A 14,174-nucleotide genomic window follows, 5' to 3' on the forward strand; every position below is an offset into this window, starting at 1 on the left:
ATTTACTTGATTAATTAAACAATATTTGTTTAGTTATTTAAGTTCCCTTTATCTCTTTTACACTTAAGCTAACTTTAGGTGCATATAATTAATTATTTTAATTAATTATTATGTGCAAACCTAGGTTTTCCCTTTTAGGGTTTCTTGACCTATTAAAGGTTGAGTTCTTTCTTTTCATTGTATGAAGAAGGATTTTTATTGAGCATACATTTTGGAGATTATTGAGCTCTCATCTTTTGGAGCATATTTTTCCTGTGTATTCTTTCCTTCTGTGATTTGCTTCATTGCTTCTCCTTGTAACAGGTTTTTCAGCTTGCAGAGATTATTTGGGCTCTTGTGGTGTTGTATTTTCTCAACGCCTATAAAGTCTTCTTCAACTCCTATAAACGAACCCAATTCCTCCTCAATTCTACTCAAAGTCTCTATTCCCCAATATTCAGATGCCAGATCTTTTAGCAAGATCCATCTAGGTGTTTTCTTGATTTCATGTTTATGTGGGCAAAAGTTTGGCTCCCAGTTCATGTAGTAAAAGCTAAAAACTTGAAAAAAAATGTGGCTTTCCAAAAATAATTTCCCTTCTCAAATATTCATCTATGCATTCATAATGAGGAAACCCTAGGAAACGAATCTAGGACTCACCTGACCATTGAAGGAGATGATCCACCAATCCACTATTCGTGCCATTGGGCAACTCATCCCATACAATTTTGCAAAAAATGTGCAACTGCTAAGGTGCGCCCATGCTGGTTCCAGTTTTTTGGAAGAGATGACAAAGGCCTTGCTTCATGCAACTCCAAAATTGCTTTGATTTTATTTTTTAGTATTTTCCTCCTTTTGCGATTCCTCCCAAACTTATGACTTCCTTACTCTCTTCTAAGACTTTTCCATCTATTATAATTCACTTATTTAATTTCCATAACATTATTATTTAAAATTATTATTCAATCAAAAATAATTATCCTTACCCAAGCTAAACTTAAATATAGTTTCTCTCCTTCAACCATAATATCATTATTATAATGATATTGATAATTATTATGAGGCACATGACCAAAAAAATCATTATCACCAAGCACTAAACCAAATACTTCTTTTAATACTAATTTTGAATCAACACGTGACATTTGTCTTTTTAATTTTTATTAATTTTTAAATTTCAATGCATTTATATAAAACATTATAATTTGTCACGCTTATAAATAAGCATTCTTAATTTTAGTAGAACGCAATTTTTGTCCAGAAGGGCGAAGTATAATTCTTTCCCAAGTCGCGGTTTGGAATCGATCGCCCTCCAAACCCCGAGGGCCAAATTCACAGAGATACACTGGCAAGGGCAGATGCAGAGCAGACTAACAAGAAGAGCAATTAATCCAAGAATTGGATACATGTAAGCTAAACCAATTGTGCTTTGATTGATCACATGGATTTGAACTTGAATGCTTCTCCTTTGCCTGACGATGACGATCAAGTGGAGTTTGTGGAACAAGACGAGCACGAGCACGAGCAAGAGCATGAGCATGAGCATGAGCATGAGCATGAGCGGGAACATGAAGAAGAAGTTGTGGAAGTCGAAAGCAGTGGTCGTTATCGTGGACACGAACGCGAAGAAGTTTACGAAGCAGAGGAAGAAGAACGTGTTGAGTCAGGCGTAGAGACTCTCAGACGGGTAACTTCTTTAAAAACTATGTGGGGCTTTGAAAGTAAATTGTAACGCTAAACAGTTGTCTAGGGTTTGGAAGCATGTACTGATGATACAAATTATGATGCTTTACGTGGGGTTTGGAACAAATTATAGTACTCAAAATAAATGATAATTTATGCAGCGGTTTGGAAAAGAAATATTGTGAAGAAATTTATGGAGGGTTTCACAAAGCTTGAATGAAACCCTAGGTGGCTTAAAAAATTTCTGGGCGTAATGTGATTTCACGATTTTAACCTACTTTCATTATTGCCACGGGTTGTAAGAATAATGATAAATATTGTTAAGAATTTCGTAATTCGTATTCTAGGATTTCGTAAATCTTGAATGAAACCCCAAGCGGCCTTAAAAATTCTGGTGATATGATTCGAGGATATTAACCGAGTTGCTTATTGGCTACGGGTTGTAAGTTTCTCTAGGCCTTTTATAGGGATACGAAAGAAGCTTGGACGAAGGCGTTTTAGTTGGAAGAGAGTGTAAAATGTCGTTTGGAAAAGCTGGAGTCCTCACGAGGGATGTTTAATTTTGTGAAAACATGGAGTAGTGATGGTTTCAGTGGATTTAATTTTGGGACATGTCGCAAATTGTTCTTAATTGCTTTGTTGCCACCGTTGCTGTTAGCGGGGCTTGAGCTAGTTCATAAGTGAATTTTAATTTTGAGTTAAAGTTAATGGCTGGCCACATGGTTTTAGTGGCATATTACAGTACAAATTATAAATTGTTTGTTCTGACTAGAGTTGGCTGCGGATCTTGGGGTTTGGATCGGGGGTATTTTCATGGACATGTTACATGGTGATGTGTGTTTTTAGTCTTTTTGGTTTCTGGTTCGCAGTTGAATTAGAAGTAAGGACCATTGGTTTGATGTCAATGGCGTGATATTAGCAGACACATTTTTTTGATCGAAGAGCTGTGGGTTCTATTGGGTGGTCTATATCCATAGAGAATTTGATTACAAAAGGGTGAAACAACCACAATTTATATGTTATGTTAACACAAAAGAACAGCTGGATAAGCAATATAGATAGTTGTAACAGAACATACACATAGCTATAGAAAGAGGATGGGGGTGGAGTTGCTTTGCCATCTCCATCAACAATTTGAACATTGGATTCTTAGAAGTCACACTCCTGCACCCTATGTAACCCTTCCTGACAAAGGCCTGTGGTGATAAAAATGTTAGACACATGCAGATTGTTGTTATGAAGAATCATCTGCAAATTATCCGCTACTAATGCTAGGTTCATGCAAAATTCCTCTACATTCACTACATGGTTGATTACAATCATAAATCCTACCTGTAGAACATCTAGTCTTTCTATCATATTTTTGGCAGGAGGCATACCTGGATTTCCTTCCTGTGGACTATTAACAACCTTTAAAATAGAAAATGTAGGGGGTGAGGTGTGAATAATTCACTCACAAACTTCATCATTTGCCACTTGAATGCCAATTTTGCTTCCAGTATTGCAATACAAAATCTTGCTTGTTCCCACCAAATTTTTCCAAACCTGTTCAAGTCAAGAGCAATTGAATAAGTATCAGTGACTCTTCAACTTCCAGAAAAAATAATTAATTAATTCTGCATTGGAAATGGCATCTCTTTCTCTCTAGCCTTTGGCTTTTCCTCTGCATATTGACAGCTGCACACTAGCAATACACCCAAGGACAATGCTATGCAATTCTTGGACGGTCACATTCTCATTCTAATAAGGATCATACCATTATATCATCACCATCAAGCAGTTTGCATGCTGGAAAAGGTAACACATGCTTCCCCTGTACCAACTACTTGAGCTTATCTTCAAATTAATTGCTCACATGTTAGATCATGCGAACAAGGATGATGGGGATCTATAATTTGGTGGTGGATAAGGCTTTGCATGATGTGAACTAAATTATATAATATCCTCAATTGGTCATTCCATGGTAAGAATAAAGTTTGTTCTCAAAGCTTTTTGCTATTCTTTTTGCTTCGTCTATATAATTCATAAGGTGATTGAAACCCTCTTGTATCTGTTAATTATTAAGAGAGAATCACCTTCTACCTCCAGTTAATCAAATTCCTCTGCATATCGACATCTGCACACAAACAATACAATGAAATACAATACTATGTAATTCTTAGACAGCTACATCCGCTTTATAATGAGGAGCACATGATTATATCATCACCACCAAGCCATTTGCATACTGGAAAAGAGATAACACATGCTTCCCCTGTGCCAACTACTTCTACTGTACCTTTGTATTCATTTGTCATATGCTAAATCGTGAGAACAAGGATGATGGAGATCTAAAATTTGGTGGCGGATGAAGCTTCACATGACGTGACAGTGAATCAAATGATATAATATTGTCAGTTGGTCATTCCATAGTATCAACACATATTGCTGCAGAAACTGGAATTTGATCTATTGGACAATTGACTAAGCTATTAACTAGTCTATTACTCTCCATATAACAGTGAGAATAAACTATATTGACAAAGCTTCTTGCAATACTTTTTGATTCGTCTATATATTTCTTAACCTTTCTGTCCTTAATTGAATCCTTCTCATATCCATTAATTATCAAGAAATAATCTACTTTTACCTTCAGTCAATAGAATTCCTCTGCATATTAGCACATCTACACAAGCAATACACCGAAATACGATACTGTGCACTCCTTAGACAGCCGCAACCCTTTTTTTAGTAAGGGGCACATCAATACATCATTACCATCAAACTGTTTGCATGATGCAAAAGAGATAACCTTTGTATTAATTTCTCACATGTTAGATCATGAGGACAAGGATGGTGGAGATCTAAAATTTGGCGGTGGATGAGGCTTTGCATGATGTGAATCAAATGATATAATATCCTCAATTGGTCATTCCATAGCATCATCATTCATCACTACCTCTGCAGAAAATAGTATTTGATCTATTGAACAACAGTGAGACCAAGATATTCACTAGCCTATTACTCTTTCTATAACAGTGGGAATCAAGTTGTAAACTATATTCTCAAAGCTCCTACTATTTTTTTGTTGGCTTTCTTAATATATTTTTTAAGGTTTCAATCTAGAATTGAATCCTTCTCGTACCTTTAATAATTAAGAGAGAATCTCTTTCAACCTCCAGTTTGCTACAATTGATTGATTTTACCAATTTCAGACCTTCCAGAAATGCCAGTGCCTTTGCTCCATTGTTGGATTTGACACCTTAGTAGAAAGTTCTTCCTTTTTTACAAAACACCTTGATTCTGATCTTAATGCTACTCCTCCCGTCTGGCTTGGATTGCCTCTTGCCATACCATCAAAATTGAGTTTAAGAGTGTTGGTTGTAGCCAAGTCCACACATGCTTTTTTCCAACTATTAATTTAACATACATGTTACACTATAAATTGTAAATTGTTTTTATTGAATCCAATTGGCTGTGCATACCCTAGGATTCAGGTTGTGGGAATGATTTTAGTGGACATATTTTTGGTTGACTTGTATTTATTTTTGTTTCAAGTTGAATTGAAGTGTGGACCATAGGGCTGAGTTTGTGGGCATGATTTTAGTGTGCATACTACTGTATGCTTTGAAATTGTTTGGCTCAAATAGGGATGGCAGCGCATACCCTGAGCTGTAGGTTGGGGGCGTGATTTAGAGGTCATCTTCTTTGATGAGTTTTATGTTTTTATTTGGATTGGCATAGCTGACCTATTGTGTTGCGGGAACATGATATTAGTGGACATTTTACAGGATAAGTCATAAATTGTTTGTTTCAATCTGAACCTAGGGATAATGTAGAGGATGATTTTAGTCAACCTGACTTGTACATAAGTTGTAAATTATTTGTTTCTAGTCAAATTGGCACTGGTAGTCTGTACCCTAGCTATAAAAGTTTTAGAATTCACAAACTGTTACTAGTGGACTGTAATTGAGTAGGATTTCACTGAAAGGCTCAATGCTGTACCATTGGCTGACCTTATAGAGTTGAACATTGCAACTGTTAAACAGTTCCATGGGATTTATGTTGGGGATTTTTTCAATAGCATGAATGGAGATATAGGGCATCATGTGAAAGTAATAGTTAGTAATACCCAAAACTCTCAACTCAAAATCCAAATTTTTGACCACATTTACTTGACTAACAAACAAAAGTTTGTTTTCTATTGCATGCATTTCATGAGGAACAAGGAAGCTATTGACCATTCATCTACAAAATTTAATTAGTTGAATAATTGTTTTGAAATTCTTGGTTAGATTTTTAACAAAAACATGATATCATAACATTGAGATAGACTTGATTAATTTCACTATCATAATTTATAATCCAAAACATAATCATAACATATATCATGCAAAATTGAATTTAACACGAGAGATAGATAGAATCTATTTGAAACATTCATCTTATCCGAATGGGTGTCACATATGGAATACAATACTCATCACATCAATATATATTTAGCATAATGTGTATCAATTTCTCATTATACTAAGTACTTCAAAAAGTATTTTTCCATGTACTTAGCTATAAGCTATCACTACAAATTACCAACTTTTACCGTGGCTTCCCTATTTCAACTTGCAACGTGGTTAGCGATTCACTGAATTCCAATGATCTATACCTGTAAAATAACTGCATAACTAGAAACCACCATTAGTGCATATAGAAATTCTTCCTAAGGTTAAGAAATAGAAACCTATTGGTTCTGTTATAAGATAAACCATGGCAATGGTTGGTTATATGCTTAATGAATGTTTGCTTTTTTGGTAAACAATCCTCTAATCTTGAGAGTAAAGGAAGGATTCATCTTTTCGTATTCAATTTGCATTCATTATTGGTGATGAATTTCAACATTTTTTTATCAACTAGATGAATACACATTCAACTTCTTTTGTTACACAGGCTTAGTTTTATAGAGGCAAAAATAAATTGTCTCATCTTACTCTAAGTCTTGTGGAAGTAAATTGATGGCTTAGTAATGGCAAAATTTTAAAGGCTTTTGATTAGTTCCAATTTGACATTATTAGTTTGATTTAATGCTTCATGTACATGGTAAACTAGCAGCTAGATATGTATGTTTGTATCTTTTCATGTCCATTTTCAAACTAGTTCCTAGTTTTTTAAAATTTTGTACTAATAAAGTTTGACATGCTAAGAATGAATTTGTGGTCATAGGAACGTGAAGAGAGGAAACAACGGATGAAAAGGGAGCGTCGTGATGATGACCGAGAAAGGTTTCCAAAATTGACGAAAGTTGAGAGTAGACCAAATGAAAGATTGCCTGAAGGTATATTTCTCTATTTGTTGTTCAATATACTTTTTACTAAAATAAGTGATTTATTTATCATAAAAAGCAATGATTATAGAGGATACAATCCCAAAGAAATTTGGGAGTAAAAAACAATTATTACACAGAGATTTTAGAAAGATAGATACACGAAAATTTTTCCGCACACAAACTTCTAAGATCTAATGTTATTGTTTTCCATATTTTTTTTTGCTTTGATCGAAGAATCATAATAGATTGCTTGCAAACAACTATGTTGTTTGAAGCCTGTTTTGTTTTGATTTCAGCATTCTTTTCCCTTCCTTTACCTTCTTGACTAATGATTGAGAAGGCCACAATCATCCTCTGCCATCACTGAACCAACATCCATGTCTTGTGTTAAGCATTACACTTCAGGATCATTATTTTTAGGTATAGATTTCTCTTCAAGCAATGGTGTAGTTTTAGATGTTATTACTTCTTCATTTGTCTTGGTCACAAAATCATCATTCTTGTTTAGGGATAGGCCAACAAAGGCTTTGAAGATGAAGGGATTAATCAAACCATCCAGATTTTTTTGTGCTTGTTACTTTTCTTATCAACAAGCAATGGTGTTGTTTTAGATGTTATTACTTCTTCATTTGTCTTGGTCACAAAATTATCATTCCTATTTAGGGATATGCCAAAAAAGGGTTTGAAGAGAAGGGTTTAATAGAATTATCCAGATTTTTTTTGTTCTTGTTACTTTTCTTATCAACGTTTTGAGTTATATTTTGATCCTCATTAGGTTTAGGCTTCTTAGAGCAGTTTCTTTGGAAATACTCATACATATAACAAAAAATTGATTTGGAAGGTATACTTATGTGTAGATCATATTTGAAAAGTTACACTTGTTTCTAACTTGGCTCTGAAAAGTTACACTTGTTTCTAACTTGGCTCATTCGAGACTTGGTACTAACTTGGCTCATTCCAGACTTGGTACTAACTTGGCTCATTCGACATTTTTTAAAACTCGAAACTCAATAAATTCATTGAACATAAAAAAAAACAATTTGTAAAATTATTTTTTCAAAAACTTGCAAATTAGTTTATGCATGAACATTTTATTGAGTTCCTTAACATATAGATAAAAATTAGATTCCAATAAACATCATATGCTAGAAACTAGTTCTATACATATGAACATCAAGTTTGAATACAAAGAAAAAATTAGATTATAACTTTCTTCTATGACTAAAGCTTAGAAAAGTCCACTCTTGTCATTTTGTTGCTTTCCTCACCAAATTGGTTATCTAATCAACACTGAACATTACATCCATATTCACAACAACCAATTTTAAATATGGATCAATGCCATTGAGGGCAAGAACTGTTAGGTCCCAGAGACAACTGAGAGAGGGGGGGGTGTGAATTAGTTGTCCAATAAATTCAACCAAAACTTAATGCTTAATGCCGGTAAACCAAACTTAATGCCGGTAGACAGTTTTATCAGTTAATTGCAGTATCGGTAAAGATTAATGCATGAAACAGAAAGACAACAACATCCACAACACATAACACAAATATTTGTACGTGGAAACCCTGTAAGGGGAAAAACCATGGTGGGAAGCCTTACCCACAATCAGATGATACTATTGCAGATAGTATGTGTGTACAATATGGATTCTGCACATGCAAAAAGGTCAGCTGCCTAGAGCTCACTGCTCAATCACAAAATGAGAGTCACACTGACTACAATTGGATGGTTCAATCCAATGATAATGTACTACATAAAATAGCATCTTCATATGCCGGTTTAGTTCTGATTGCCTTCACAAAAACCTTCTTTCAACCTTCAAATGATGTCTACTTGTATAGCTCTGCTTATTTTCGCATATACCCTATTACAATTCTTTTTCCAATTGCATATCAATCTCACAAATGAGATCTTACATTTATACCATAACCTAAGACCAATTGAGTAAGTCGGCTCACTAAAAGATATTACAATAAAATCAATTACAAATAAATCAATATCCGATGCATGATGTCGACTTAATGCATTTACAATAATAATAAATTATCTCCATAACGTGCTACGCTGATCTGGAATAGATATGCCTGTCGGTGCATAACTTGGACCTATTTGCCGGTAACAGCAAATATGCAAACCCGAATAAACAAATAGCCAAATCGTCAAAACCAAGTGATCAAATAATGTCTATGACATAACTAAGTCTCCAAGTCATTCCAAGTGCTGGTGAACAATATAAGCTGGCGGTGACCCAAATACCGGTGATTGTGCATAAGTCTCTGACTTGCCGGTGAACATAAACAAGGATCTCCAAGTGCTGATAAGTCTCCAAGTGCTGATAAGTGTTGACAAGTGATGACAGGTGTTGACATCAATGAGAAAACCATATCAACATATCCAAAATACCAACAAGAACATGATGTCATTTGCTCATCTACCTTCTTTGAATGCCAGCAAAATCTATATTGCACAAAGACAAGGTCATTTAAGTGCTTTCGAGTCAAGCTATTGTGCTGCTTTGTGTGAATCACTTTAAACACACTTCAAGTATACTCACAACTTAAGCTCTATAGGGCTGGTACAAAATGTGAATGGCAAGATTTATAATATTAGATGTTGTTGCACCAAAATGAATGCATAAAAGTTGAGAAAACAGTTTCCCCTTTGCCCTTTTATGATCTTGTAACTCATCATGTATGATGTCTTGAAGGTTCTCATCAAGAACCAATCTCTCAATACATGTGTTGAGGCCAAGCATAACCTCCTCATCTGCTCTAAATAAAATGGAGAAAAACTTGGGGTTCAAATAGTAGGCAACATCATGAATATGTTGGTGGACATGTTAGTTTCGCCCTCAATTAATAATGTGGCATATTGGTCCATATTTGCTTCTAGTCAACAAATACAAATATTGAATCACTTCTTGGGCTCTATCCATGGCCTTACGTAGATAGATTACTCATGTTTTTTTCTCAATGCACCACTTATAGTGAAATGGTAAACTGATATATTACGAAGGAGATAAAGCTCTTTAAAGAGAGATTACAAGTAGAGTTTCTAAAACAAAAATGAAAGATGAAAAAGGAAATTACCTAAACAAACTAATTAAATGACCATTATAGAAATATGACAATATTACTTTAATATCCTCCCCTAATGATCATTTTGCTAAGTACACCAAGTTGCCCCCTAAATTTTACAAACTTGTCCAAGCTCAGAGACTTCGATAGATTATCTACAGTCTGATCCTCGGTTGGATCATACTACAAGATCACAGTTACATCTTCAACAAACTGTTGGATGAAATGACAATAATTCTTGACATGTTTTGTTCGCTCATGGAAGACTGGACTCTTGGCCAACTTTAGCACCCCTTGATTGTCAGAAAACAAGGGTGAAGGCTTTCATGTTAGAAGGCATCCTTCATAGCCATATTGCCTCACATGATGCCTTAATAGTTCCTTGATGCTCTACTTCTGTCGAGGAAAGAGCTACCACTTACTGCTTCTTACTGGTCCATGTGACAGCATTCGTAACAAGACTAAAGACATACCCAAAAGTGGACTTCCTGTCATCAACAAAACTTGCCCATTTTGAGTTTGTAAGACCAATCAGTTGAGGATTGTTGCATTCTATTTTATAGAATGCCAAAGACCTGGGTAGGAGGTACCAACCATTAGAAGTAGTGGCTCCGCTTCAACCTCGAAAGAAAGAAGTCGGGGAATCGAGACGTTGGGGTGGGGTTCCTCCCTCCTCTTCTTTCCGTCATGAGCTCGGTCATTAGTGCACCTGGTTGAGACTAGTGTTGGAATCCCCACTTCCTGCTTGAACTTGCCTTTCTTTCTTGAATCTGATACTCTTGCTCCCCAACCTATTAGTGAGGAGAGCCCAACCTATCATCCGATGATTAGTGGCTTGGGGTGGGTTCCTATCCTATATGATTAGTTCATCCTAGCAAAAAGGAGAGCGTCGAGTGTTCCTTTCACATATCTCAATATACACTTTGCTGCAACTGAATAATCTGCTTTAGGGGCAGTCATAAAATGAGATATGTATCTCACAGCATAACTTGGATTAGGTCTAGTGGCTATAAGATAGATGAGGCTGCCAACTAGTTGCTTGAATGCTGACTCATTCACCATTGGTGTGGATGAAGATTTGCACTTTGTCATCTTGAACTTGTCTAGCAAACTCTTCTCATACTTCGACAGAGAAATGAAAATATTGCCACCTGTTTGCCAAACCTCGACACCGAGACAATAATGCAGAAGACCCAAATCGGTCATATCAAAAGCTTGACACAAAAAGACATTTGATGTGCTCAAGAAAATTTGCCCCACTACTAGTAATGATGATATCATCCACATAGATGACAAGAAGAATAATGTCATTACCAGTGCTCTTGACATACAAGTGGGGATCTAAAGGACTTCTTTGAAAGCCTTGTGCATCCAAATACTTGTTCGGTCTCATAGACTTCGTTAGAATAGCTGCAGTTTGATCCTCAGTTGAAACATATCGCAAGATCATAGTTCCATCTTCAACAAGCAGCTGGATGAAAGGTGAAGCTCTACATGTTTTGTTTGCTCGTGGAAGACTGGATTCTAGCCAACTTTAGCACCCCTTGATTGTCACAAAACAAGGGTGAAGGCTTTCATATCAAGAAGGATCCTTTGTACCCATATTGCCTTACATGCTGCTCCAACAGTTCCTTGATGCTGAATTTCTGTTGAGGAAAGAGCTATCACTTGCTGCTTATTGGTCTACGTGACTGCACTCTTACCAAGACTGGAGACATACCTAGAAGTAGACTTTGTGTCATCAACGAAACCTGCCCATTTTGAGTTTGTAAAACCAATCAGTCGAGGATCGTTGCTTCTATTGTATAGAATGCCAATGTCGGTGTCGTTTTTACATATCTTGGTACACGCTCTGCTGCAATCCAATGTTTTGCTTTAGGGGTAGTCTTGAAATGAGATATGTAGCTCACAACATAATTTAGATCAGGTCTAATGGCTATAAGATAGATGAGGCTACCAACTAATTGCCTGAATGTTGACTCATTGACCACTAGTGAATCTGATTTTGCTGATAGTTTTAGCCCTTTCTCCATAGGCGTAGATGAGGATTTGAAATTTGTCATCTTGAACTTGTCTAGCAAATTCCTGGCATACTTCAACTGAGAAATGAAAATACTGCCACTTGTCTGTTAGTTTTTGGCAATCAGATTACTAGTAATTAACAGAAAATAAGAATGCAAGGTAAAGTAAACACATAACAGCATAACACACAAGAACACAACAGTACCCTGGGAAAACCTCCCTCTTGGAGGTGAAAAACTCAGCAAGAATATCTCAGATCCGATTAATGATAGGCGCAGAACCAGATTACAATTTAACCCTTCTAGGGCATAACACAAAGTAACTTTTCAGAATTTACAATTCCGTTCAGACTTGATGGAATCGCCCCTAGCACAAGAATTTGATACCCTGTAGCAGATTTGGCAGCCTGAGCAGGTTCGACAGCCTTAGAAAAACTTCGGCAGACCTAGAATGATATTTGCCCAGTTAGGAGAACAGTTTGCTGACTGAGAGGTCTAATTCGCTTCCTTAGAATAATGCAGAAGTAACTTGCAGATGATGATCGTTATTAGGTAGTTCGCAGTTAGCAGAGATAGAAATATTCGCTTGATAGATTGATGATTTGTGATCCTCAAGTCATCTCACATATATATGAATTCAAGTCTACACTAAACCTTGGTCAGCCTTATTTAATTTTGGTGCCAAGTTACAATTAAATTCAAATGCCTTTCATATGATATTACAAGTTACATGAATACTTCATGACCTATTTTGTGTTTACAAGTTACACATATGTAATTCGCCCAAATAGGGCCTGCCCTAATTCAAGTTACATAATATCCCAAATAGGCCTCTACACAATAAATTTTAAGGCCGAAGGCCACATTAAAATTTACCAAGCTAGGTCGGCCCAATCAAGGGATACGACCTAGCTACATTTTCAACACTCCCTCTTAGCTAGGTAGGATCCCTTGATCAATCAAGTCACATCGTGACTACTACCATGGCCACTCCCATGGATGAGATTGTTGGCATTTTGATGATTGTCATTGATGGACACACACTTTCTTGATGTATGAGTTATGCTCAACCGATAATTGTTCCAACCGGTATTGTGTATGAATGTATAGTCTTTAGACTATCGGTATTTTGCAGAAGATAGTTTACCGGTCCCAGATTGATTGAAGACCGCAAGCAGTATGAAGACCCTAAGCGGTACGAGGAGCTCAAGCGGTACGAAGGAACCAAGCGGTAGTTAACTTTTGAATGGAACTCTACGATTTACCAGTCTTCATTTTTTACAACCGGTAATCGGTATATTGTATTAATCGGTATTACTCTGTGATGAGTTGCCAACCGGTATTACTGTAATGTGTGATGAGTTATCATCCACTGACACTTTGGCGGTGATTTTGTGCTGTGTTACCAAATGTTTCTAGATGCACTGAACCTAGGAACTTGTAGTCTAATCCTATTGGACCGACATGAAATCAATTTCCTTTATAAGGACATCATGTCTAGGGTTTGCATGTGAGATGTGTGATATTTGTGATCATTGAAGAGAAGATTAGGTCTATGTGAAGAGATAGAGTGTGGAGATATTGAAGACTGAAGTAATGCTGAGATGCATTAACAATGAGCTGTCAAGGATCTAACCAAGCATACTGTGCTAGTATCTAGATCATTCACTTGTTGATTACTAATATCTTCGACAAGTCTGAAACCCATAACTGGGTAGGCCCAACAAAGCCTTTGTAAATCCTCTAACAAGGTGGTTCACTACTGTGGATCTGAAATCCTTTAACAAGGTAGTCTTTAACAAGATTTATCTCCTAACAAAGATCTAGATTCCTAACAGGATCTGTTCTGGTGAAGAACATTGTATGACCTTAACCGGTTTGGTTTCTATTCTGCAGATATTTACTTGTGAGTTTTTGCTCACTGTGGTTTTTCCCATTTGGGTTTCCACATCAAATATCTTGTGTTATGGTGATTGTGCTCTTGTGGGTGAATACTTTGTTTGCTATTTGGTTTGCATTTATCTTAACCGGTTTATTAGTGAATCTTCTATACCGGTTATCTGCTAAACTGTTTAAAAGTTTGTTTACAGTATTTTTGGGTATGCTAATTC

General features: G+C 36.1%; 1 protein-coding gene across 1 annotated transcript in view; it reads left to right on the plus strand.

The window, feature by feature from the left end:
* Positions 1 to 1,220: 1,220 nt before the first annotated feature.
* The window catches only part of LOC131041919 (uncharacterized), a 92,077-nt gene continuing 79,123 nt past the window's right edge, over positions 1,221 to 14,174 (plus strand). The window contains exons 1-2 of the mRNA XM_057975170.2: positions 1,221 to 1,666; positions 6,859 to 6,970. Coding sequence (XP_057831153.2) covers positions 1,421 to 1,666; positions 6,859 to 6,970 — 358 coding nt within the window. The 5' untranslated portion in view covers positions 1,221 to 1,420. The remainder of the gene's footprint in view (positions 1,667 to 6,858; positions 6,971 to 14,174) is intronic.

This window comes from Cryptomeria japonica, chromosome 1, assembly GCF_030272615.1.
Source record: "Cryptomeria japonica chromosome 1, Sugi_1.0, whole genome shotgun sequence".
NCBI classification, from domain to species: domain Eukaryota; kingdom Viridiplantae; phylum Streptophyta; class Pinopsida; order Cupressales; family Cupressaceae; genus Cryptomeria; species Cryptomeria japonica.